The 24,560-nt window shown below is 32.8% G+C and overlaps 5 protein-coding genes and 1 pseudogene across 5 annotated transcripts; 2 read left to right on the top strand and 4 right to left on the bottom strand.

The window, feature by feature from the left end:
• Positions 1–2,384: 2,384 nt before the first annotated feature.
• LOC120175404 (peroxidase N1-like) lies at positions 2,385–23,838 on the bottom strand. The gene is made up of 4 exons (XM_039182028.1): positions 23,380–23,838; positions 23,130–23,292; positions 22,607–23,040; positions 2,385–2,409 (listed from the first exon to the last, which is right to left on the bottom strand). The coding sequence occupies exons 1-3, from the start codon at positions 23,782–23,784 to the stop codon at positions 22,619–22,621; spliced, it is 990 nt and encodes a 329-aa protein (XP_039037959.1). The 5' UTR covers positions 23,785–23,838; the 3' UTR covers positions 2,385–2,409; positions 22,607–22,618.
• Positions 5,492–6,521, bottom strand: LOC120175408 (non-specific lipid transfer protein GPI-anchored 31-like). Its single transcript, XM_039182031.1, has 3 exons — positions 6,081–6,521; positions 5,894–5,914; positions 5,492–5,793 (listed from the first exon to the last, which is right to left on the bottom strand). Exons 1-3 carry the CDS (start codon positions 6,433–6,435, stop codon positions 5,642–5,644), a joined length of 528 nt encoding a protein of 175 aa, XP_039037962.1. The 5' UTR covers positions 6,436–6,521; the 3' UTR covers positions 5,492–5,641.
• Positions 7,137–7,730, top strand: LOC120175520. Its single transcript, XM_039182129.1, has one exon. It carries the CDS (start codon positions 7,137–7,139, stop codon positions 7,728–7,730), a length of 594 nt encoding a protein of 197 aa, XP_039038060.1.
• On the bottom strand, positions 12,166–15,660 carry LOC120175519 (annotated as a pseudogene).
• On the bottom strand, positions 16,225–17,070 carry LOC120175518 (transcription factor bHLH53-like). The gene is given in 3 exon segments (XM_039182128.1): positions 16,225–16,322; positions 16,325–16,394; positions 16,489–17,070. Coding segments are annotated over 3 exon segments (750 nt in total).
• On the top strand, positions 20,042–21,193 carry LOC120175517 (chlorophyll a-b binding protein CP24 10A, chloroplastic-like). The gene is made up of 2 exons (XM_039182127.1): positions 20,042–20,265; positions 20,671–21,193. Exons 1-2 carry the CDS (start codon positions 20,042–20,044, stop codon positions 21,191–21,193), a joined length of 747 nt encoding a protein of 248 aa, XP_039038058.1.
• Positions 23,839–24,560: the final 722 nt, after the last annotated feature.

The raw sequence follows: 24,560 nt of genomic DNA, 5'->3' as shown, positions 1-24,560 counted from the left end.
TAATTCAGAGTGATAAAAACAAGAGTAATTGGAAAGTTTAATGAGTAAATTAGAAAAATTTAAAGTAAGATGAGTAAAATAGAAAAAAGAGTATAGTTCAATGAGGAGTGGTGTAATTTACCCTAATAGGACAATCTTATAAGTAATTATATTATTATTCTTCAAACAGAAAAGGAGTTAATTTAGTATTCCATCCCTCGTGATGACTCCAAGTCTTCTGGATTGGCATTTGATTTAACAAAGTAAATATATATTTTTTGATTTAAATTTAATTTTAAAATAAAATTTGATATTTTATTTATTTGTTTAATCAAATACCTGAATTTAATTTGTTAGTTTAAATTTATATTTAAATATTATTTTGTCTAAATTAATAACTTTTATTTGAATCAATTTAAATTATGAAGTTAATTTTAGGTATTAATTTGAACCTAGAATCTAAGTTTGAGTATACATAACCCTACAAAAAAATATTTAGATGTCAAATTAAATTCAAATACCTAATTGAATAAAAAAATATTATAAAATTCGAGATTTAAATTTAGTTTTAAAAGGAAAATTGATATTTAATTTTTTAATCAAATATTTAAATTTAATTTGTTAGTTTAAATTTATATTTAAGTATCATTTTTTGTCTAAATTAATATTTAAGATAAATAAATTATTTGAATTAATGAAGTACTGAAATTATTTGTTAGTTAATTTAAAAGAGTTCTATACCGTATAAATGGATCATAATCCATATATATATATATATATATATATATATATATATATATTTAAGTGTATGAATTTAAAAAAAATCAATCCTTTAACAATTGTTCTAACAGAACAATGCATTAAATTTTTTAAATAAGATTTATGATTCATGTCATTATATTGTAAATAAAATAGATTGAATTTATAATAAAAAAACAGATTGAATTTAAAGGATCACTTATAATTCAATAATGTTTTATGATTAGGGGTATAAATGAATAGTATTCGGTGAACTGTTCGTGAATCGTTCGTATGATGTTCGTTTATGCTTGTTTGTTAAGCTAAATGAACGAGAAAAGAATCATACCGTTTTTATTAAGCCAAGGTGATTATAAAAGTAGTATTTGTTTTAAATACTCTCAACTTTGACAATGAACGTTCTATCACCCTGTTGCAGTCGCTGGTGCTCAAACACGTGAGTTTTAGGAAATGACCGTACACTTTTGTTTTGATTAAGATAAAATGATTACAAAGTAATGTATGTTCTGAATACTATCAATCATTTGACAATAAACCGTCAATCACCCTGCTACAGCTGTTGGTGCTCGAACCAATGACCTCTGAGAATAATAACGAATCTTTTAACCACTAAGGTAAGTTGGTTGAGTTTTAGGAAATGACCACTTAAATACATTTCATTTTATTTCAATAAATACAATGTAACAATGATGAGTTCCAAGTTTAGACAGTCGAGCAAACCTTATCACTTAGTGTTGGGCCATTGGCGGTGGCTCTTATAACGGCCCAAAACTTCAGCCGTATGTTTCTTTTTCAATGCAATGGCCAATGGGTGGAGCCACAAAGACAATAGTAGCTAAGGTTAAGGGTGAACAAGGTAAAATGTTTTGAGTTATTTGAGTTGATGAAACTTATTTTATAACTCAAATTTGACTTAAATTTTTTTTATTCCAATTGAGTTCATAAAATTCGAGTCGAATCGATTTTTTGAGTTTTTATTTAAATTTAATTATAAATATTTACAATATTACGATATTAATTGATTCCAAGGTAAATGATTTTTCATATTCATATAATATATAAATACATACATATATATCTTCATATTTTATTCAACTGTGATATACATATATTATTCAAAATCGAGAGATTAGACTCAAACTTGAAATCAATCTATTAAGTACTAAATTTTGAGTTATTCGAGTTGTATTTTATAACTAGATTTAAATTTAAATTTTTTCCGAAGTTAATAAAATTACAAATCGAAGCTAATCTGAATCAAACTTTTTCAAATCAAATCAATTTAAAAAAAATTAATTTTTTAAATCGATTCAAATTTTACCCGATCCTAACTAAGGTCGGGGTGGTCCTTGTTTGTTTCTGACAATTTCGGGGGTTGATGGGGGCAGGAAGGAACTGCCAGTGAGGGAAATTAAGAATGGCAAAGACAAGTGTCTTCACATGGCACATTGTAAAAATTTTACACGCATATTTTTTAAATCGTTAATTAGAAAAAATGAATATTGAAATTAATAGTATAAAATAAAATACTTTTTACGAAATAAAAGGATAAATTATCTTTAATCCAGATATAAGATTTTTAAGTTTTATATTGTGTACATGAATAATAATATATATATATATATATATATATATATATATATATATATATATATATATATATATATATATGAAAATAAATTATTTCATGCTCGGATTGTAGAATTTTCCCCCACAAGTAGGGCTCTAATTCTACTATATGTCTTATTTTGATTTTTTTTTACTCTCAGTTTCAAAGTTTCGCTGTGATTATTTCCGAATCAAACTATGTCGTGTATTTAATTTTGATGAGTGAGTCTCTTAACAAGAATTTTTTGCATATATATAAAGACGGAAACCTGATACTCTATAGACAGAACTGATCGAACCCGGATTCTCTTCTTTTTAAAGTTTGGAAAGATGGGTTCCTTGTCTTATGAAAATTGCATGTTCTTGCAGCTGTTACCGGCATTGACAGTAGTGGCATCCATGCTCTTGAAGAGTTGTTTAGGGCTTGAAAAGAAGAATGTTAAGCTAGTTTTATCAAATCCAGGGCCAGCTGTGGTCGACAAGCTGCATGCCTCAAAGTTTGCAGATTTGATCGGTGAGGAAAGGATCTTCCTCACTGTGGCTGATGCAGTTCGGATATGTTCTTCAAAACTGGAACTAGAACCCTAAATTATAGTGTTTCACGTTACATTTTCTTGTCAAATTGTTGAGATGAAAGTTAAGTTGTCCAAAACACAACAGAACCCTTCGTTCACAGAGGCCGAAGCTGCCATTGATAGAGACATGCAAGCTAGGACCAGGAAGATCGCATATTGTTAAATGGGGTCTGTATTCGATCTAGTCGAATTGAGAAAATTGATAGCATCAAATCGAATATAAACGAATTAAGAAAATTGATAAGATCAATTTTTTAACGGAAGAAACTAATTTTATTAGAATATAAAATATCTCAAATTACAATAAATATTTACAATTAAATTAAACACATAATTAGGACAATTTCCTATAATAATTTATATAAAACTAGCAACTTAAGATCATGAGGACCATATGAAGAAAGATAAAAAATCTAACAAAAAAACCTCAAACAAAGATAGATACAAATAGATCTGATCGCATCGCCAAACGAACCACAAAAGGGAATCAAACTATTAAAAGATCACCGATAAAATTACAAATCAGACTCGAGCGACTTGAAAAATTATCTACGAACGCAAAACGGGAATTTAAATCCACTCCAATGGTCCAAAGTAAGGAATATCAATAAGATATTATATAAGAGTCATCTTAATCAGTCGTGACGATGTTAAATCAACCCTTATAAAAAGATAAATGAAAAAAAAATAATAAAACGATCTAAAAATATGCCAAAATACAAAAGAAAAAATTTCACAAAGATATATGAAAACGTTCCATAAGGGCAGATGAAAATGTGTCGTACATGCAGACTTATTAAAAAAAATAGAGATACAATAAAAGAGAAAAAATAAAATAAATAAATATCAACTATCGATAACCAATATTAAAATTGATGTCGCCGCCAATCAACAAAGATGAAAAAGAAAAGAGATAACCGACACACAAATAAGAGAAAACTCCACCCTAAAAGCCCATAAGATCAAATTGAATATAAACGAATAGATGAATTGATAGTAAAAAAATGAAATAAAAAAAGAATAATCATAACATCAAATTGAATAAGGTTGAATGATTAAGAGATTAAGGGTAAAGTATAAAAATGGTACCGTGGTTATAGGGTATTGTTTGATTAAGTTTATTAACTATTAAAAATTATAAAATGATCATCTGGCTATAAAATATTACTTTGTTGAATCCCTCGACTATTAAAAGTTACAAAATGGTCACCCAACTATTTATCATGTTCAAAAATCATCCTTTTCGATTAAAAAATGGACGATATTCTGATCTCAATGAATGACTGTGATATGATAGAATCTGGTCTCAGAATCTCAAACGATTATCATATTCCAATCATCACCATCACCATAACATATTGATTGTGATATGATAGAATATGATCCTAGAATCTCAAACGACTATTATATCTCAATCATTATGTTAAGGTCTATCTTAAACAACTTTCATTTTTTTAATATAATATGATGAATTTGAAACATAATAAATAGTTGAGTGACCATTTTATAATTTTTAATAGTCGAAATACTTAACAAAACAACATGTTATAATCATTTTATAACTATTAATTATAACTTTTAACAGAACCCACCCTACAATCATAAATCATTTATTTACTTTACCCAAAGATTAAAGGCTAAATTACATCATTTCTCACTGAACTATATTTTATCTCCTATCTTACTCATCGTATTTTTAATTTTTTAATTTACTCACTAAACTTTCAAATTGTTTATGTTTCGGTCACTCCGAATTATTTTATTATTATTTCGATATGACATGGCACTTTTTTATTATAATTTAATATAAAATAATTGAAAAAATAAAATAAAAATAGAAGGTGGTTAGATGACAGCGTCGACCGTCGTAGATGGTGATAGTTCGATCCTAAATTTTATGGGTCAATTCATCTCAACCTTGAATTCGAATATGGTAGTTGTTTCATTAAAAAATGTCCAAAAACCTATGAAGCTCGACTAAAATGTTTCAGTTTCCTCACTTTCAATCTCTAATTTGTTCGAAGCAAGATCTGATAAAACAGAAGTCATATTAGAACTCACGTTGTCGAGATAAAATGACCCATGAAATTAAGGATCAAACGACCACCGTAGAACGACCACCATCTACGGTGGTCAATGATGGTATCCAACCACCTTCTATTTTTTATATTAAATAATAATAATAAAAATAACACATCATATAAAAAATAATAAAATAATTCAAAGAAATAAATCATATGAAAATAATAATAAAATAATTCAAAGAAATAAAAATTGAAAATACGGCGAGTAAAATAGAAATTAAAATTATATAAAGAAATTAAAGTTGTATAAATATAATATAATGATAGAAGAATATGTGATTTAAATTTGATAAAATTAAACTTAAAATAAATAAGTAAATAAGAAGGTGAAAGGAATAGAAAAATTAGGAATCATATAGCAAAACAATTAAAATATTAAAATTATTTCTATTTTCAAGTTAACTCTAAATTACCAAATTCCAATTAAAAATCACCATTATAATTTAAATTAACTCGAATCGAATGAATTCACATGCCAAATCAACAAACAAAATGAGATAACTAGAAATATTATGGCAAATCAACATACAATCCGAGTTCTTAATATCAGACTCATACTCAAAACGATGGCTCATCAAAACCAAAGGGCAAGCTAAACTGAACACATCATAAGATACATAGCTTAGTAGCTATACATTAAAAAACCACCAGGCCTGAGACAAGAGGTCCGATCGAGGCAACAAGCACCGGAGCGCCGCCCGTGCTGCCGGTAGCCGGTGTCGGCGCCGACACAGTTGCTCCTCCTGAGAATGCCTCCGGCGCACCTGCTATCGCTGATGGTGCCATACCTACAAATTTGACAGCCAATTGAACAGTTTTAACAGAAAGAAACAAAAGATTGAAATGTTTTTTTTTCAGGAATTAAGGATTAGATTTATCAGAACATACCAGGAGCACCAGCAGGAGACACTGCAAAATATGTAAATAATAATCAGTTTTAAGAATCAAAATCTGGGTTTTTTCACTGCAACATAAAAATGACAGATTTCCCCCCAAAGAAGATCAAAACTTTACCCCTTTGAAGCCCCTTTTAACTACATTTTGAACCAGAAAAAGGAAAGCCGAGTTAACTTACACGCGCAGGTAGTGGCAGAAGGAGGAGCAGAGACTTTGCAGGCAGCGGGCAACGTCATGGCCTTGGTGATATTCAGAGAAACACCAAGAGAAGCACTGCTCTTAAAGGCCTCGCACAAGCATTCGGGTCCGGATTTCAGCACGGTTTTCAACCCGGAACAGCACGTTCCCTCGGGCTTCGACGCCTTGCTCCCACTCGACACGAACGACAAACAATCCGCCATGTTGAGAATCAGAGAGGAACAGTCAACGGAGGAGGAAGGAGACGGCGCCGCCGCATGGTGGTGGTCGGCATCGACGGCCAAGATCGAGAGAATGGCGAGGGACAGAGCAAGAGAGAATCTTGACGCTGCCATTGATGAGATATGAAACAGTAACAGGGGAAGCAACAAGAAGTGGGTTTGGGGAAGAAGATGCAGAAGAGAAGAGAAAGCTTTTTGGAAGATATAAAAAAATGGAGGGGAAGAGGGCTGAGGGGGAATTTATTGGGGAGATAAACTGAGAAAGAGAGGCATGTGGGTTCACACTCGTCGGTTCAAAGCAAAGGAGTAGGTGTCAAGCTTCCCTTGATTTCTTACCATAACAAAACAATTCTTTTCAAGAATTGAATTTGAATTATGTTTATTATATAAACAAAAAATTAATTCAAGAAATTTACAGCATATATGGTGTGTCTTTTACTAATGTCACAAAATTAAGATGTTAAACTATCTAAGGAGAAATTTGAATTATATTTGATAACACGCATATTGTAGATACAGTTGTTTGAATTTGAATTATCTAAGGAGAATAATATTCTCTTTACTATTAAGACTACTTAATATGTTGTTAATTAGCAACTATCTAGTAATGTCCCAAGCTATACACAGCTTATCATTCATCTCTCCCGAGCGAATAACGACGCCTGATAAACGCAACCGGACCTCCTCCTTAATCCCCCCGATCAATTCAACTGCATTCCTCTGAGTTCCTCCAAAAACCCTTAAATTTCTCTCATTCCACACATGATAAATATAAGCACTCCAGTATCAGTTGGAGTACCAGGAAAATTCTCAAAATGAGGACTGATTATCTGCAATTCAGTGCTGATTCTAATGCGATTAAGGATATTTGGGATGATATTAGACCTAAAAGCCAAAAAGTCCCTTGGCATAATCTCCTTTGGTTTCCATTGCATATACCGAAGCATTGTTTAATCGTCTGGATGGCCATTCAAGACAGATTGCCTACAAGAGATCGTCTGCAAAATATGGGCATTAACATTGCTGCTTTATGTGTTAACTGTAGTAATTATCCTGAGACTCGAAACCATCTTTTCGCAGACTGTTCATTAGCAGATCGCTTATGGAATATTATTTTGAATGTGAATGGTATGAATGCATCACATTTGTCATGGAACGAGATGGTTTATAGAGCAATCACTTCATGGAAATGGAAGTCCCAAATTACCTCTATTGTGAAGATTGCTTGGTCTGCTTTCATCTATTCTATATGGCAGGAAAGAAACCAAAGAATTTTTCAAGCTCGATCTAGATCTGCAGAACAACTTTTTACTGAAATTTATGAGGCTGTCCGATTAAGTCTTAGGGGAAAAACCATCAATAGGATTGATAGCACTAATCTTTCCTTGTGTAATGCTTGGGGCTTATAGTTTTTTGTACCAATCATTGTTTTGTTTAGGTTGTGCAATGTTATTTTATGTTCTGATTGGTTGATTGGTTTGTAGCAAAACTTTTCTAGTTTGGGTAATAAAAAATCTGAATTATCTAAAAAAAAATATAAGCACTCCAAACAATTCTCAGAAGAATCGAAATAAACGCTTCACCCTTGAGCTTTACAATCGTCCAAGCAACCTTATTTCCCCAGACACCGATCCCTCTCGAAATATAACATATTTCCAAAAACTTCCCTCCACGCTTCCTTCGATATTAAATCTTTTTTAAGTGATATTTATATAAAAATAAAATCGGATAACGGTATATACAGTTAATGAAAGAGGTGAAAATATGAATAAAAATGATAAAACTAAAATATAAAGATTAAGATAATTTGGAATTATTATATGGTAATATTTATTTAAAATTTTTCTTAGCACGCGACAACACATTCGTTATAGATGCAACTGCTAGATTTTAATTCATCTATAGAGAATTATATTTGTTTTATCATTGAGGTCACTCAATATGTTTTTATATGTCTTTATTGCATGTGACAAAAAAGATACAACCTCAGAAAATAAGCTGAAATAAATACTATTTTTTATATAAATTTTCTTTTGTATATATTTAAGTAAAAAATAAAATCGGATAATGATGTATATGGTTAACGAGAGGGATAAAAAATATATATAATTAATCAAATTAAACTATAAAGATTAATCGATGATTTGTATACACAAATAATTATATAATTTGATGAAATTTGATTTAATTTTATTTTTGAAAATAAAATTTGAATTTTGAATTTTATGAAGTACAATAATTCAAGTATATTTTAATTATAAAAATTCAAATAAACTTTTGTGTAAAACTAGAATGAAGTGGAGTCGGGCAAGAAGCAATGAGTGTACCATGGTTTTTAGGGTAAATTGCATGTTTAGTACATAAACTATTAATTTAAGTCTGTTTCAATATCTAATTTTTTTAAATCATATCTAAAGTTTAGTTTTTATTTCATGTTAGCAACCCTGTTCAAAATTTAAATTTTGAATCTTTTTATTTAAAGTTTAGGTACTAAAACATATCAAAATTGATAGTTTAGATATTAAATTCCTTTAAGTTTTTAACGGTGAGATACTAAAATGAAATAAAAACTAAACATTAGATATAATTTTAAAAAAATTAAAAGTTTAGATACTAAAACGGATAAAATTGATCATTTGGTGGTCCCAATTCCATTAACATTTTACACGTAGCTAAGATAGTTGAGGTTGGCCGAAGTTCGAAAAGTTAAATTTCCTATCGACTTTAAAAAGGTGAGCCAATGAGTTGTGCCTTAGCATAATTACCAACAGCTCGCCACCTTCATATTCCATGTTATATTTATTTATGATCAATCAATATTTAATTTATTTATTAAAATAATTTAAATATAAAAAATCACGATAAGAATGATTATTTTAATTTAATTTATTTTACTTACACGTTAAAATTTAAAAATGATTATTTTAATTTAATTTATTTTACTTACACGTTAAAATTTAAATTTACAAACTCATTTTTAAAAATTTAAAGTAAAAATATCAAATATCTCTATATATTTTTTAAAAATTCAACGGGGTCCTCATTATTTTTTCTCTCAATGTGGCTCTCCAACTCATAAAATAAATTTAATGTGGCCATTTGACATACGTTTTTTTCGCTGTTGACCGTCACGGTGTTGATGTGGCAGTTCACGATACTGACGTGACAATCCACAACGCTGATATGATAGTCAAAGGTGTTAGATTAACGTGACAGATGACATGATATATTGACTAAATTAGAAACTCAAACATAGCAGATAGACTGCCATGTTAGTATCTTATACTACCACATCAACATTGTGAACTGACATGTCAATGCTGTAACGATAAATGAAACATTGATTAAAGGACCACATTAAATATATTTTCAGAAATAGAAAGCTACATTAAAGATATAATATGATGACTATATTAATTTTTTTTCAAAATATAAATATATTTGATGCCCTTTTTGCCTAAATTTAATGTGAGATTCCGCTATACATGACCTTTCCTCTTTCTCTATCCGGCTGCCATGGCATGCCAACCGGTGATATGAAATAATTCCAAATGCCTATAGGCCATGTTAAAAAGGGAACCCGATCCTAGACACATGTCGTGAGAGAACAAAAACAAAATGAAACAATTGTACATGGTGTCCTTAAATTATGACCCCATTCTAAATTGATCCGAAAACTTTCAGTCATTTAATATTAATCTCTAAACTATGATTTCCATTTTAAATTGGACCTTGAGTTTTAAAACATTATGTATCAGTACTCAAATTAGCTGACCCTATTCCCTATTCTCATATGTAATGGGGTGAGGAGGAGGTAAGGTAGTAGGTTGTGCCCCCAATGCCAGGTTGAGAGCAGCTTCTGTGGAAGACCTCCGACAGTCAGAATTATGAATTGCCCACCGTGGGACTCGATCCCACGACCACAAAGTTAAGAGCCTTGCGCTCTACCAATTGAGTTGGACGGGCAATTATCAATATCATCCTATTTTGACATTTTCGTTAACGCGCCAATGCCATTCTCCACTAATTAAAAAATAATAATTTGTTGTTGAAGATCTTGAAAATTGAACTCGTGACTTAGATCTTTAAAAAGCAGATTAAATTTTAGGGTAAGTTAATTACATCTTTTCATTTTGACCATCAAATTTAAAATTTTGTCCATCATATCACTTCACCATTTAATTGTGTCAATCAAGTCACTTATCGTTAACATTTAATGAAATAGGTGACACGACAGTTAAAAATTTTGGTATAATTACACATTTAGTCCATTTTACTTATACATTCTATCAATTTAATTATAATTTTAATAGATTAAAATAAGTTTAACCCTCAAGATAATTACTTGACAAAATATAGACAACATGTAATATACATCTTGTATCTTAGTGTATTAAACACTTTACTTAAATCCATAATATTATATTATAAAACATTTTTAAATTTATAAACCAATTTAATAGGAGAACATTTTGTAAACTTAACTCAGACAAAAATGTCCATTTCTTTTATGTGGTTTTCCAGTTTGAAATAAATTCGATTTCACATTACTTTATTTGATTACAAAGTGCATGTATTTATAACCTCAAGAAGTAAGGCAAATTCCACTTGTAAAACAAGTGTAGGAATTTCATTTCACATTATGATGGGGGGGGGTAATCATAGTAGTCAAACAAATCAATTCAAAGGCAAGTTTGAAATTTTGGTGATGCTTGTCTTCCACCATTGTTATAATTTTGGTTGGAACATATAGTGTTTACAAGAAGCCTCCTCCATTCACCCACCAATTTAGCCTTTTTCTTAGGTAATGGTGTGTCTTGAATAGGATTTAGAGATATCAAAATATTTAAATTCAAGTTTAAGACGACTCGACTGGGTTGTATAAAAGAAATTCTGGTCAGAGTGGAATTGAATTTAGGGTAAAAATATTCATAAGTATATAGTATTTTTAAAATTTCAGGAGGGATGACTATCACCGTCTGTCCCCATCAATCTATCCCTGGAGAGAATGAAAGGATAATATCAGGAGCCTTATCGATAACATTTAGTAATCGATATCCGATAACACTAACGGATCCAAAAATATTTTTTAGAAGATCACTCATATAAACAACAAGAATTTTTTGTATATGAATAGATGCAAAAAATAACATTTTTAATTGAATAGTAACTATAATCATTATTATTCTTTTTAATAATGCTAGAAAGGTTCTTAGTTTTTAATTGAATAATCACTATAATCATTATTATTCTTTTTGAAGCATTATAATCGTTAACATTCCATTTTATCACAATAATATATTTTTTAAAGGAAATAGTTAATCGTCAACTTTTTTTTACTGACAAAGTAAATTCACATGAATTAAAATGTTGACGTGTCTTTTTAACATGTGATTAATTGATGATACGTCTAATAAATTTTAGTTAAACTAATTACAACCAATCAAATGATGACGGAGGGATCTATCTTGTTGGTTAAAAAAATGTTGATTGTTAATTAAATGACAGTTTTCAGCTAAAAAAAAGTTCATTTTGACCAAAAGTTAAATGTCGAGGGTTAAATGCTTCAAGAAAAAAGAATAGACCCTAAATTGATTTTTTGATCAAAGGGTAAGGATGAATTTTGATGTTATACCCTTTTTTCGCATAAAGTATATATGTATATCACCTACGTCGGGCACTTTTTAGACATGCATATAAGAGTATGATATTTCAAATATATGAAATTTTTTCTAACATATTCACATCAGAGTTTATGTAACAAATCCGACATGCATGGATGTTTTGTGCAAGAAAAAAAATACATATATAGGCTAAAGGCAATGCATGTGCAGAGAAGGCTTTTCACCAACGAACGATAACGGTTACATCATCGAGCTTTACGGCCCTGTATCCTGCATAGCCGGCTGCCTGAACTTCATCTGATAATGGACTCCTAACCACTGATAATCGACCAAACTCTTGCGCACTGGTTGCCAAGAGTTCTGCTATTTCCTGCATGCACATAGACTATGTTTTATCATTTCGAATATGCAACTTACACATTTTACTACTATATTTGGGAAAGGAGATGGAGATGACAAGATCAGTGATAAGCACCTGGGGCCTCAAATTCTCTTGCAACGATTTGAAGACGAATGAAGCGATATCTTTCTCGTAGAGATTTTTAAATAGTCCATTAGTTGCAGCGATAATCACATCATTTTCATCCAAGTCAATCCTGTAAATCTGCAAGAAATCAGCAGGCACGTGTAAAAAGATTGTCCTTACTATTTCACCTTTCTAAATGAGGAAGAGAAGTGGTTGGGGGAGAAACGAACCTTTTACCTCCATTTTCTAGCCTAAATGACACTCGATAATCGTCTTCAAAAGATATGGTGCTGCCTTTTAAAAAAATTGTAAGAGACTCTTACTAGAAATGGAATTCAAATGGTATACCTCTACAAAGTTAGATGGATGGTCTCCGTTTTCAATCTGTACAGGAAAATTCAACTCATGCAGCATTGGGGAGGACCTTTTAAATACAGCACCGTTTCTTATGATCATGAAGCCTGAATCACCGATATTGGCCACATGGAGAGCCTGCAGATCCATAGAGGCATAGCCTCCCAAGTATGAGTTGTAGAAAGGAAAACCAAGTTCATTCTCAGATCGTTTTTTGTTTATTTTCTCGATTAGAATTAAATCATTGCGAAAAGAACTATATCCATTCCATCAAAGTAGATTGACCGGCTAACAATTAGCATCAGTCGTCAGTCCATGCATATATTGACAAACAACAGTTTTACAAATAACTAATTGAAATTTGATTAGGAGAAAAGCAAGTCAAGTTGAATGACAACATACCCGATCATCAAAGTAAGCAACCAAAACCGTAGATGAACCACAAGATTGAGTATTTGCAGCAGCTCTATTAAGGACCTCAAATGGGTCAGTTACTGGAACTCCATTTCTATCAGAGACAATTCTTTCACAGTTTTCTATAAGTTCTCTTGCATATACTCCAACACTAATCCCTGGGGGATAAGATAGGAAACAAATAACTCAGTCCAGACATTGCAAAACATCGGATGATAGTTATTCAACATACATTTAATGTAATTTGATATATATCCTGCTGAAAACAAAACCTGGGATAACTAAAAAGAATAACACCTTCAAGAGACCATTGACCAACTCCATCAGCAATACCTAGCCAGTTCTGGCAGGCAATAAAATAAGCATCGTCTCCACCTGCGAAGGCCTCTGTCTTTACAGCTCTGATGGCACCAAAAAGCAATAAGGATTATTGATGATTACTTTCTATGTAAAATTATTTGAACTAGGAGAAGGGGGAAAACCATTCAATATCCCATCACCAATTTTGTCATTATTTATAGTATTACACTTATATAATGTTGACTGAGATATCCAAGTTGAATATAAACACCCAAAAGAAACATGATTAAGTGCAATATAAACAAAAATAGAGAATTTACCATTTTTGAGCTCTCAACTGTGTCACTTTCAATAGATTGATTCACTGGTTTATGGAGCGCAGCCTCATTGAGAATTGAATCTACCTCAGATAACGTGGAGTTCAGCTTAATTTCACCAACATTACCTTCATCCGCATCCTCGATCATCACTAACCTTTTTGATGCATTTATGCTATGTTCCTCGACACAGATTTCTGAGAAGCTTCTTCACCACCATCATCATTTCCACTTTCCTGGAACTCAAGACTGTGAGGCATTTCAATACTGGAGCAGGCTCCTAAAGAAGTAGATTGAATTGTGATTTCACTTTCAATACTGTTTTCAGAAGCTGCCACTTGAGCAGAAACTTCATCCAATGCTAAATCCATCTCAGACTCTGTATTCAAAGCAGTGCCCATAATTTTAGCAGTCCTCTCACCTTTTTCCTCAGCACCAGTATTTTCTTCCTCCTCCAGCTTAACACCGTGGGGAACTTCGCTTTTGGAACTAGACTCTAAAGAAGCTAATTCAGTTCTAATTTCACTTTCGATAGCAGGAGCTGCCATTGGAGGAGAAGATTGTTCTAGATCAGGAACTAAATCTTAGACTCCGTAATCAAAGCAGTACCCTCAATTTTACCCATTCTCTCCCGATTTTCCTCAGCACTAGTATTTGCTTTCTCCTTCAGCTTAACATTGTGGGGAAGTTCACTTTTGGAACTAGCCTCCACAGAAGTTAATTCAGTTCTAATTGCAGTTTCAATGGCAGGAGCTGCCCTTGCAGGAGAAGCATGTTCTAGATCAGGAATTGAATCTATCTTAAACTCCGTATTTGAATTGGTACCCTCAATTTCACCTATCCTCTCCCCATTTTCTTCAGCACCAGTATTTTCGTCCTCCTCCAGCTTAACACTGTGGGAAACTTCACTTTTGGAACTAGACTCTAGGAAAGCTAATTCAGTTCTAATTTCACTTTCAATACCGGGAACTGCCAATGGAGGAGAAGCCTTTTCTATATCAGGAACTAAATTCATCTGGGTTTCCATTCTTGAAGTAGTACCCTCAATTTTGCCAATCCTCTCGCCATTTTTATCAGCACCAGTATTTTCTTCCTTTTCCAACTTAACCCTGCGGGGAACATCACTTTTGAAACTGGACTCTAAAGAAGCTAATTCAGTTTCAGTAGCAGAAGCTTCCAGTGGAGGAGAAACCTTTCCTATAGCAGGAATTAAATCAATCTTTGATTCCATCTTCAAAACAATTTCCTCTGTTTTACTATCATTCTCGTCACTTCCCTCAGCAATACCCTTATTCTCATCCGGGAACTTAGCACCATGGGGCACTTCAACTTTGGAACTCAGCTCTGGAGAACCTAACTGACTATTAATTTCACTTTCAATAACAGAAGCTCCCATTGGAGGAGAAACCTTTCTACATGATGAACTAAGTCTTGATTTAACACCACATTCAAATTACTACAACCTTCATTTTTACTAGCGCTCACACTATTTTCCTCAAGGAAATTATGAGTTTCTATTTTAAAAACATTCTCAAGCTCATCAGACGACTCTTCAGGATTTAAATGTTTAGAAGAAACAGCTGAAAATTTTCCCACTCTCTCTGTCATCACTGACAACAGAAGCAGCTTTCTTAACAACTTCAGTTACTTGGGTTGCATTTAGTCTTTGTTTTCTCTCAGGGGAAGATTTAACTGGCAATTTACGGCCAACTTTCTTCTTCCTAGACTCTACTGCTTCAGCATCTCCATCAGAAACACCAACCGCTTCCAGACTGCTCTTAACTTCCTTGTCCAAATCTTCGCGACCAACTTTGGCAACAGTCGTCGCACTTTCATCGTTAGACTCTCCTAACTTTGGCAACATCAGATTACCTTTCCTTATACTCTCTTAACAATTGCAATGATTTTGGTAGTCAACATTTTTTTTTATGAAAAACCTATTTGGTAATGTTGTTGTGTTTTTATTTTTTGTAATTTTTAATATAAATATGGTATGTTTGATAATGTTATAATCTTATATATTTGTAAAATATTTTTTTATAATTAGTATATAAAGTAATAATTTGATAATGATTAATTCTCTTTATTTTGTAGGTCTATAAAGCTATGTCATTCCTAAGACCAGAATGAAACTCCTTAGTTAAGGTGCTTTTTTATTTAATCAAATTTATCAATTAATTAATATAAATTGAATATTATAAAGATTTATTATTCTTTATTTCAATTTGATCAACTATTTTTTATCTTTTACTAGAAAGATTAAAGTCAAATGAAAAGTTGACATGTCTATCCATGAAAACAGAGATAATTACATGTTTTTGGTAACCAATAGATAAACTTATTAAAACAAAATCAATCAACAACAACAAAACTAGAGGTAATTGGTTAAATGTAGAAAACAGTGAGTGAGTTAATTCAGTGCTGAAGCTCATAAAAGGCGAGCGAGTTCATCAGAGACCGGAGGCTTTGAAATTGTTGTCAAAGACAGAACAAAATCCTTTGGAACCAAGCACTTTTCTTCAAATAAAGCTTTTCTTGAACCTTTGCAGATGTTAAAATCTGCAGGCTTTCGTTTTCCTTGCAATTCTCTCCGTTTTCCTGCATTTGTTTAAAAAACAAGACCCTTTGCTCATTTAAGCAATCAATCTTCATAATAATGTATATAAAAATAATACTCGTCGAAGAAGATTACCGAGAACGAGTTCGTGAGTTGAAGGATTCCGAGTTGAGCTTGCAAGAACTTGACGTATTTGAAAGCAGCCTGAAGCATTTCAGCAGTGTTCATCTTAGTCCCTCCTGGCACGAGCTTCCCAAGCTCTTGAGTCTTCTTGGTTATCTTCCTCCTCCTCTCCCTCGCCGCGATGCTTTGCGCCGACACGCACTTCCGGTCGCCGTCGTCGTTCTTACCGTTAACTTGATTCATGCCGTCTTCGAGCACCGGACATGAATTCGGATCAACCGCCTGAAAGAAACCGGGCATCATCATCAAACACTGATCGTCGTCGACGAGTTTCTGGCGTTTAGAGCATGGGAAAGAGACGAAGTTCTCGTACGAGACGGTTTCCGGCGGTGAGGGAATCAAAGGGTCGACGGGGAGTAAAGGAGTGTAGCTTTCGGGTTGAAGAAAACTGCTGTTTAGTTCAATGTAAGGATCAATGAAACCAAAAGGCAGCTCGAATGGATCCCAGTATTGTTGTTGATGATCAGCTTGAACTGTTTCATCGTTGATGTTCTGGAAATCAGTCTCCCAGTTCGAGTATGGACTTAAAACCATGGCAGCCGTTGGAAGAAGAAGAAAGCTACGAAAATGTATAGAGAAACTCAGAAAAGTGTCGAAAGATTCAGTGGTGAATTGACTTGTCGAGAGTTGAGACACAAGAGATTTGTTTTATAAGACAGAGATACTTTATGGAATCAGTGGAGAAAGAGGGAAAGAAACTGAATCGTGAGGGAAAGAGAGTGGTGGGTTGGAGATAAAGTAGGGAAGGTGGGATGAGGTAAGCTAACTGTTTCCTAGAAAATCTAGGGTTTCTTCCACTAAAGAAACTGAAAATACAAAGACCTTTTCAGGCTTTGGCGGCTGCCATGCATGCATAATTGTTGGATTAAAAATTTGTTAAAGCCCGTTTAGTATGGGTTTGAAATTTATTATAATTAAATTTTTGGGTAAATTATGCATTTAGTATCTAAAATATTAGTTTTAGATTAAAAACTTAATAAACTGTTACAACTTGGTATATTTTTATGGGTAAATCATCTCATTCATCACTCAGCTATCTTCTCACTCCTATTTTGGTCATTGAAGTTTATTTTTTTAATTTAATTACTTAACTTTCAAATTTCTCCTAATTTAATTACTCTAACTTTTAAATTTAATTATAAATTAATAAAATAATAATAAAATATCATGTCAGAAAATATTATTAATAAAATAAATTATAGTGATTAAAACATGAGCAATTTGAAAGTTGAGTAGTCAAATTGAAAAAAAAATTAAAATTTAATGACCAAAATAGGAGTAAGAAGATAATTAAGGGATGACTGATTTAATTTACTCATAAAAATGTCACCTGCAAAAGTTCTACTAAAATTTTGACGACGGGACCAAAATGAAACAAAAACAAAATGTTAGGTATAGTTTTACAAATATTGAAAGTTAAATGTATGTAAATACTTTAAAAATATGTTTATATGTGCATATTAGGTTGAAGCCATAAATTTTTAGCTGGGTCGAGATCAAATATAAATTATTTTAGAAAATGATAATTTATTAATGTACATACATATTAAAATATGAAAACTATGATTTTAAAATAAAATTATATTTTTAATAAAGGCCTACCCAGTGCATAAGGCTCAATTTATATACAAGATTTGTTATTGATATATTTGAATTAATATTTATAAATATTAAAATAATATAATTAAATTTAGGATAAATTACAGTTTTAGTACTTAAACTATCAATTTTAATCCATTTTAGTACCTAACTTTGTATTTTAAAAAAAAAAACATACCTAATGTTTAGTTTTTGTTTCATTTTAGTACCCCGCCGTTAACAATTTAACGTGTTTAGTACCTAAGCTATCCGTTTTGGTCCGTTTTAATATCTAAACTTTCAATTTTTTTCAAAGTCTAACGTTAAGTTTTTAACGGGTACTAAAATGAAACAAAACTAAACGCTAGGCATGATTTAAAAAAATGAAAGTTTATGTACTAAAACGGATCAAAACGGATGGTTTAAGTGCTAAATGCGTAATTCACGTGTTTACCCTTAAATTTATTAAATTGAATTCTATCAATAATTCTTTTAATTTTTTATTAATATAAATTGAAATAATCTCTAGTGTAAGATTCTGCTCAATTTATATACAAGATTTGTTGGATGCTATAAGATTGACTTAGTACTAACAATAATCCTAACCAACTCTCCTTAACAGAAATCAACTGAAGTTAGACTGATTACGGCAACCTATAACTAATTTGCTAAATTTTCTCTGTACATACACTTTAACAAGTGATGTGTAACCTGGGAAGACAAATATTTTATTTCTAAGTTTAATTATGGTTTTAGCCCAGGATTTAGGATTTAATCCATTAATTTTAGTTTAAAATTATTTGATTAGTCCAATGTTGTAATAGTGTGAAATCTATAACTAAGTAACTAACATTTAAAGGAAATAATATTGTTTTTATTGTATTTTTGTATAATTTAAGATTATGATTAAATTTAGAGAATAACTAAAATATTTACATTATGCCTTAATTAATGAATAAATAAATATAAAATGGATTATATCATTAGATTAACAGATACAATTAGAATATATTTTTTCGAGTAATACAGATTGATTAGAAAATAATATCTATTTAAAATTTTCTTAGCTTATTCATAACTTATATATACTTTATAGACTTAATGAATCAAAATCGAATCTTTTAAAATATAATATTTAACGTTAAGTTTCAAAATCATACCTGAAGTTTAGTTTTTGTTTCATTTTAGTATCATCGTTCAAAATTTAACGTTAAGTTTTGAAAAATTGAAAGATTATGTAATAGTACAGACCAAAACCGATAGTTTAGATCTAAAATGAAATGAAAAATAAACATTCACTATGGTTAAAAAAATGAAAGTTTACGTACTAAAACGGACCAAAATTGATGGTTTATGTACTAAATGCATAATTTACCCCTTTTTGAAAGCATTTTATCCTCAAACATTTCAATTTTGGGTCAGAACAGACACTTTGTTAGATTAAAATAGTTAGTTGACTAACAATCCATTGTCTACGTGATGTTTTTGCTCGAGTTTAATTATTGACGTAACACATATCATATCAATAATATGAGATGATAATTAGTCAACTAATAATTTTCATCTAACAAGATTTATTTCAACCAAAACAATTAAAATACTAAGATAAAATGCTTAAAAAATAAAGGATAAACTCGTCATTTACACAAACATTATATATTTTTGTAATTATATCAAACCTGAAATGTACCAAAGAAAGAGGACCCAAAAAGCAGAATGATATCCGGACCAAGTTCCACGTGGTTTGGAACAACATTGAAATGTGGATGGACTTCAACTCCCCATTGGTCCGAAATCTAAACTCCTTACTCACATAGATATCCTCTCTAGATTTCTTCTATCCTACTTGTCTCCTACAAATCCTTCCTTTTGATCTCATCCGCTAACATCTGCTTGTTTCTCGAGAGAGAAAAAAGAAAGAAAAACAATGGCTGCTACAACTGGTGCTGTTCTAAATGCGTTATGCTCATCGTTTCTTTCTGGAGGAAAGAGGAACCAAGCTCTTTTGGGTGCCAAGGTCTCCCCCTCCCCTGCCGGCGGAGCTGGGAAGTTTGCCGTTCTGGCAGTCGCCGCCGCACCTAAAAAGTCTTGGATCCCCGCCGTCAAAGTTGGTGGCAACTTCATTGACCCGAATGGCTCGATGGATTGTATGTTTTTTTCTCCCCCCTCATAAACTACCCTTGTTTTTTTAATAAATTACGTTTAATATATAAACTCTTAATTTTAATATCTATACTTTTATTTTTAAAATTATATCTATAATTTAATTTTTGTTTCATTTTAATTCCATATCATTAAAAATTTTAATTTTAATTTTAATTTTATTTTAGTGTTTCGTTTAACATTTAGTGTTAAGTTTAAAAAAATTAAAAATTTAGATATTAAAATCGATCAAAATTAATAATTTAAATATTAAACACGTTAAATATTTAACAATAAAATAATTAAATGAAATGAAAATTAAACGTTAAACATGATTATGAAAACATTAAAAATTTAATATTAAAATAAATAATTTATATACTAAATACTTAATTTACGCTTGCTCAACTAAAGTTTCTCCTTTTTTTTTTTTCAGGCTCCAGATTACGGATTCGACCCACTTGGTCTCGGCAAGGACCCAGCATTCCTCAAATGGTACCGAGAAGCCGAGCTGATCCACGGACGTTGGGCCATGGCCGCCGTCCTCGGAATCTTCATCGGCCAAGCCTGGAGTGGCATTCCATGGTTCGAAGCCGGAGGTGACCCGGCTGCCATAGCCCCATTCTCCTTCGGTTCACTCCTCGGAACCCAACTCATCCTCATGGGTTGGGTCGAAAGCAAGCGTTGGGTTGATTTTTTTAACCCCGAATCACAATCCGTGGAATGGGCGACACCGTGGTCTCAGACCGCCGAGAACTTCGCCAACGCCACCGGCGAGCAAGGCTACCCCGGCGGCAAATTCTTCGACCCATTGGGGCTTGCCGGAAGTATTCAGAACGGGGTTCACGTGCCTGATTATGACAAGCTGGAGAGACTCAAGCTTGCTGAGATTAAGCATGCGAGAGGAAAGACACCGCTTGGTGCTCTTGGGTTGTAAAGGAAATTGATGGCCATGTTTGTGTAGATAAAGTGCAAATGTTGTTGTTTGTTGGGTTGATGATGAGTTCCCCAATAGTTCAAAATTTTAAGTAAAAACTGAGATCTAATCTCGTTGATTACTTACAGGTTCTGTCTTCTGACGTATTATCATTTCCATGGATTTTGTCAGGGATAATGAATGCTGAAAGCTGCTAAAGTTTAAGATTTAGAATCATTCTGAATCATCTGATAATATTCATGGGAAAAAATAATTTGATTCTTGAACTTTTTTTTTCTTTATTCAAAATATTTTTAACTAATTAATAATGCGCGTATACCCTACAAACATAACTGCTCAAATTCATTACTTCCGAAGGAACAATATTCTCTTTTTATTACCGAGACCAACATTCTTTTACCAATGAGACCATTTGATGAGATACACAATCTTACAATCTTATATTAAAAAATGTTGAAATAAAATATTATTAAGTGGTTAGTATAATAATACATGTTATGCCTTTTGAATATTGGGGGCAATAATTCCTTCGGGTTATACTCAATTTTGAGATTTAATTCTCATATTTTTAATTTCACATAATTTACTCATATTATTATTAGGGTAAAGAATGAAAATATTCTCTGACTATAGGATACTGTTTTATTAAATATATCGATTATTAAAAGTTACAAAATGTTCCTTTAACTATGGAGTGTTGCTTTGTTGAGTCTCTCAACTATTAAAAGTTACAAAATAATCATTCGGATATTCATTATGTTCAGAATCATCCATTTCCACTAAAAAATTACGGTTGTTTAAGCTAAATGTTAACATGAAGACTGAGATATGATAGTCATTTAAGATTTTGGGACATAATGAATAGTCGAACGATCATTTGTAACTTTTAATAGTCGAGAGACTCAATAAAACAATACTTTATAGTCAAAGAACTATTTTCTAACTTTTAATAGTTAAAAGAATTAATAAAACAATATCTTATAGTCGAGACCACGTGCGTTCTGTACCCTTATTTATCTTTTTGATTTAGTTCAAATCATTAACAATGTTTAAAAAATCATTAGCTGGTATACTTAGCTACCGCTAATATAGTATATAGCAATTTATCTACTTCTTTGGAGAATACAAGGCAACAATTAATAAAAAAAAAATTATATCAAGTTAAAGTAGATTAAATCTCAAACTGAATATAGTATATGGACGAAAGCTGTAATTTGACCATTATATGGAGCAAGAGGTCCAATATAGAGAACTTTATCAACAATTACAGTTGCATTTGACAATGATTATCACGTTTTATCGAATTAATTAACCTAGACAATATCCATAATTTTCAAAACAAAAAAGGTCAAATTACACTTTCAGTATAAAAACTTTTTAGTTTTTACACTATGCGATTGGATCTTTAACACATATATGTTACATTTAATTAACTTTAGAACAAACTCTGCGGATTTCACCCACAGTGCCTGTCTTCACTTCAATGTTGCTCATTTTCACCATGGACCTTCCAAATTCAATGTTGAACGTCAATCCGAGCAACCCTCTGATGCCCAAGAATCGTTGAACAAGGTTCCTGGTGGAAGCGTCGGTCCATAGACTTTGATCGGATTCGAGAATTCCCTTGCCGTCCCTCAAGTTGGCGAAGAAGGAGTTATCGAATCTGTTAACGCTGCCCGTGTCCAATCCGATCCTCCGTGATCCGTCACCGTTCTGCGGACAAAGCGCTTGAAGTCGCGGTACGAACGAGGTGGCGATCGAAGGGTCGGCTCCGTTTCCGGTTGTGGTGAAGTTGTATAGTCTGTATCTGAAGAATTGGCAGGCTGAAGTACCAATGGTGTGCCCCCCTAGAGTCCAGAAATTACGTTATATTTCATGGATTTTGTGTTAAGTTTATATTCGAATTCGATTTTGATAATATAAATCTAATGCTTACCGACAAGGGCGACTAGATCTTGAGTGTTGAGACCTTTTGCTGCAAATTTTTGCTTCTGCAAATCGACCGAGTCACGGAAGCCGGGCAAATTGGCGGCATCGGAAGCCTGAGAAACAGTTCCGTCTCGGCGGCCAGTCGGCACCGCCCAGCTCGCTCCACCGCTCTGTCACATTACATTATCAACAACCACCGTTAACGACTAACCAACAAACAACATAAAAACAAGATCAAAGCAAAGAAAAATAGTTACCACAACTACAGAATCACGAGCAGCGAGAGCTAAAATATCGGCACACGAAACAACACCAGGGCAAGCAGCTTCGAGCTGAGTCTTGGCATCGTCGATGACTTCGTACCCTCTCAACAATAGATTCGGCGGCGCCGTTTTCTCGGTACCGGCACCGTCGATAAGGATCGAGCCATCGCATCCATTGACGAAGCAGTCATGGAAGTGCATGCGGAGCAAACCGGGAGCCACGGTGGGATCAGACCTGAAATGAGATTGAACCGCGGACCTCACGATGGACTCGACTCGAGGACATGAAGCCGAGTAGAACCCCACCCTGGTGCCCTGGCCTTCCACCAATACACCACCGGCCACGGCAAGCAACAGGGAAACTAGAACGAATCTTTGGCTATAACAACTAAACTCCATTGTTGTAGGAGAAGAGAAGAGCTTGAAGATTCAGCTGAAAGATGATTTTGAGAGCTTGTGAGTTTGGATTGATGAATGAGGAGTGATTATATAGGCAAAACAAAAGTCAGAGATTCAAAAGCGACCGGCTAAGACTTTTGAGGTTTGGGGATATTGCCGAAAAGCAAAAATTGAAAGAAGATTACAACTTCTCTACCATTATCAACTTGCATGCATGTGAGTGACTCAGTATTCCCTTACGAAGAGACAAAGTCGTCGTTCTTGAGTCCATGTACTTCCCGTAGTGTTTTATTTTAAAGTGCTTTTGACTTGGGATGTTTTATTACATTCTCAATATTTTAAACTTTGGCTACTAAAAGTTAGTTTACGCCAAGGAAGGAACATTCATTTGTAAAGTCAGAAAAGGAACTTTAAAAGAGCAAGTGAAGGAAGCAGAGGCGGACCCAGGAGCCTTCTTCGGGGTTGCAAGAGTCCCAGAGGTGGTACTTTTGAGGGGTGGTACTTGGATTAAGGGTGACACTTGTGGAGGGGTTGCTTGGGATACCCCGGGCACCATGGAGGTCCACCCCTAGATGAGGGGTTGCCCAGGATACCCCGGGCTCCATGGAGATCCGCCCCCGGAAGGAAGTAATGTTACATAATTACAAGGTTAGGTAAAATTATAATCGGGGCATTGAGGAAAGAGTGAGGTGGAACGCACTACATAGGGTGGCTTTGGAGTTGGTGGTGGACATACATCATAATATATGCTCAAGGCATCTATGCTTTGTTGGTCC

Source organism: Hibiscus syriacus, unplaced genomic scaffold (assembly GCF_006381635.1).
Source record: "Hibiscus syriacus cultivar Baekdansim isolate YM2019G1 unplaced genomic scaffold, ASM638163v2 tig00112206_pilon, whole genome shotgun sequence".
Taxonomy (NCBI): Eukaryota; Viridiplantae; Streptophyta; class Magnoliopsida; order Malvales; family Malvaceae; genus Hibiscus; species Hibiscus syriacus.
Note: the sequence above shows the minus strand (reverse complement) of the source record. Positions and strands in the feature narration are given on the sequence as shown.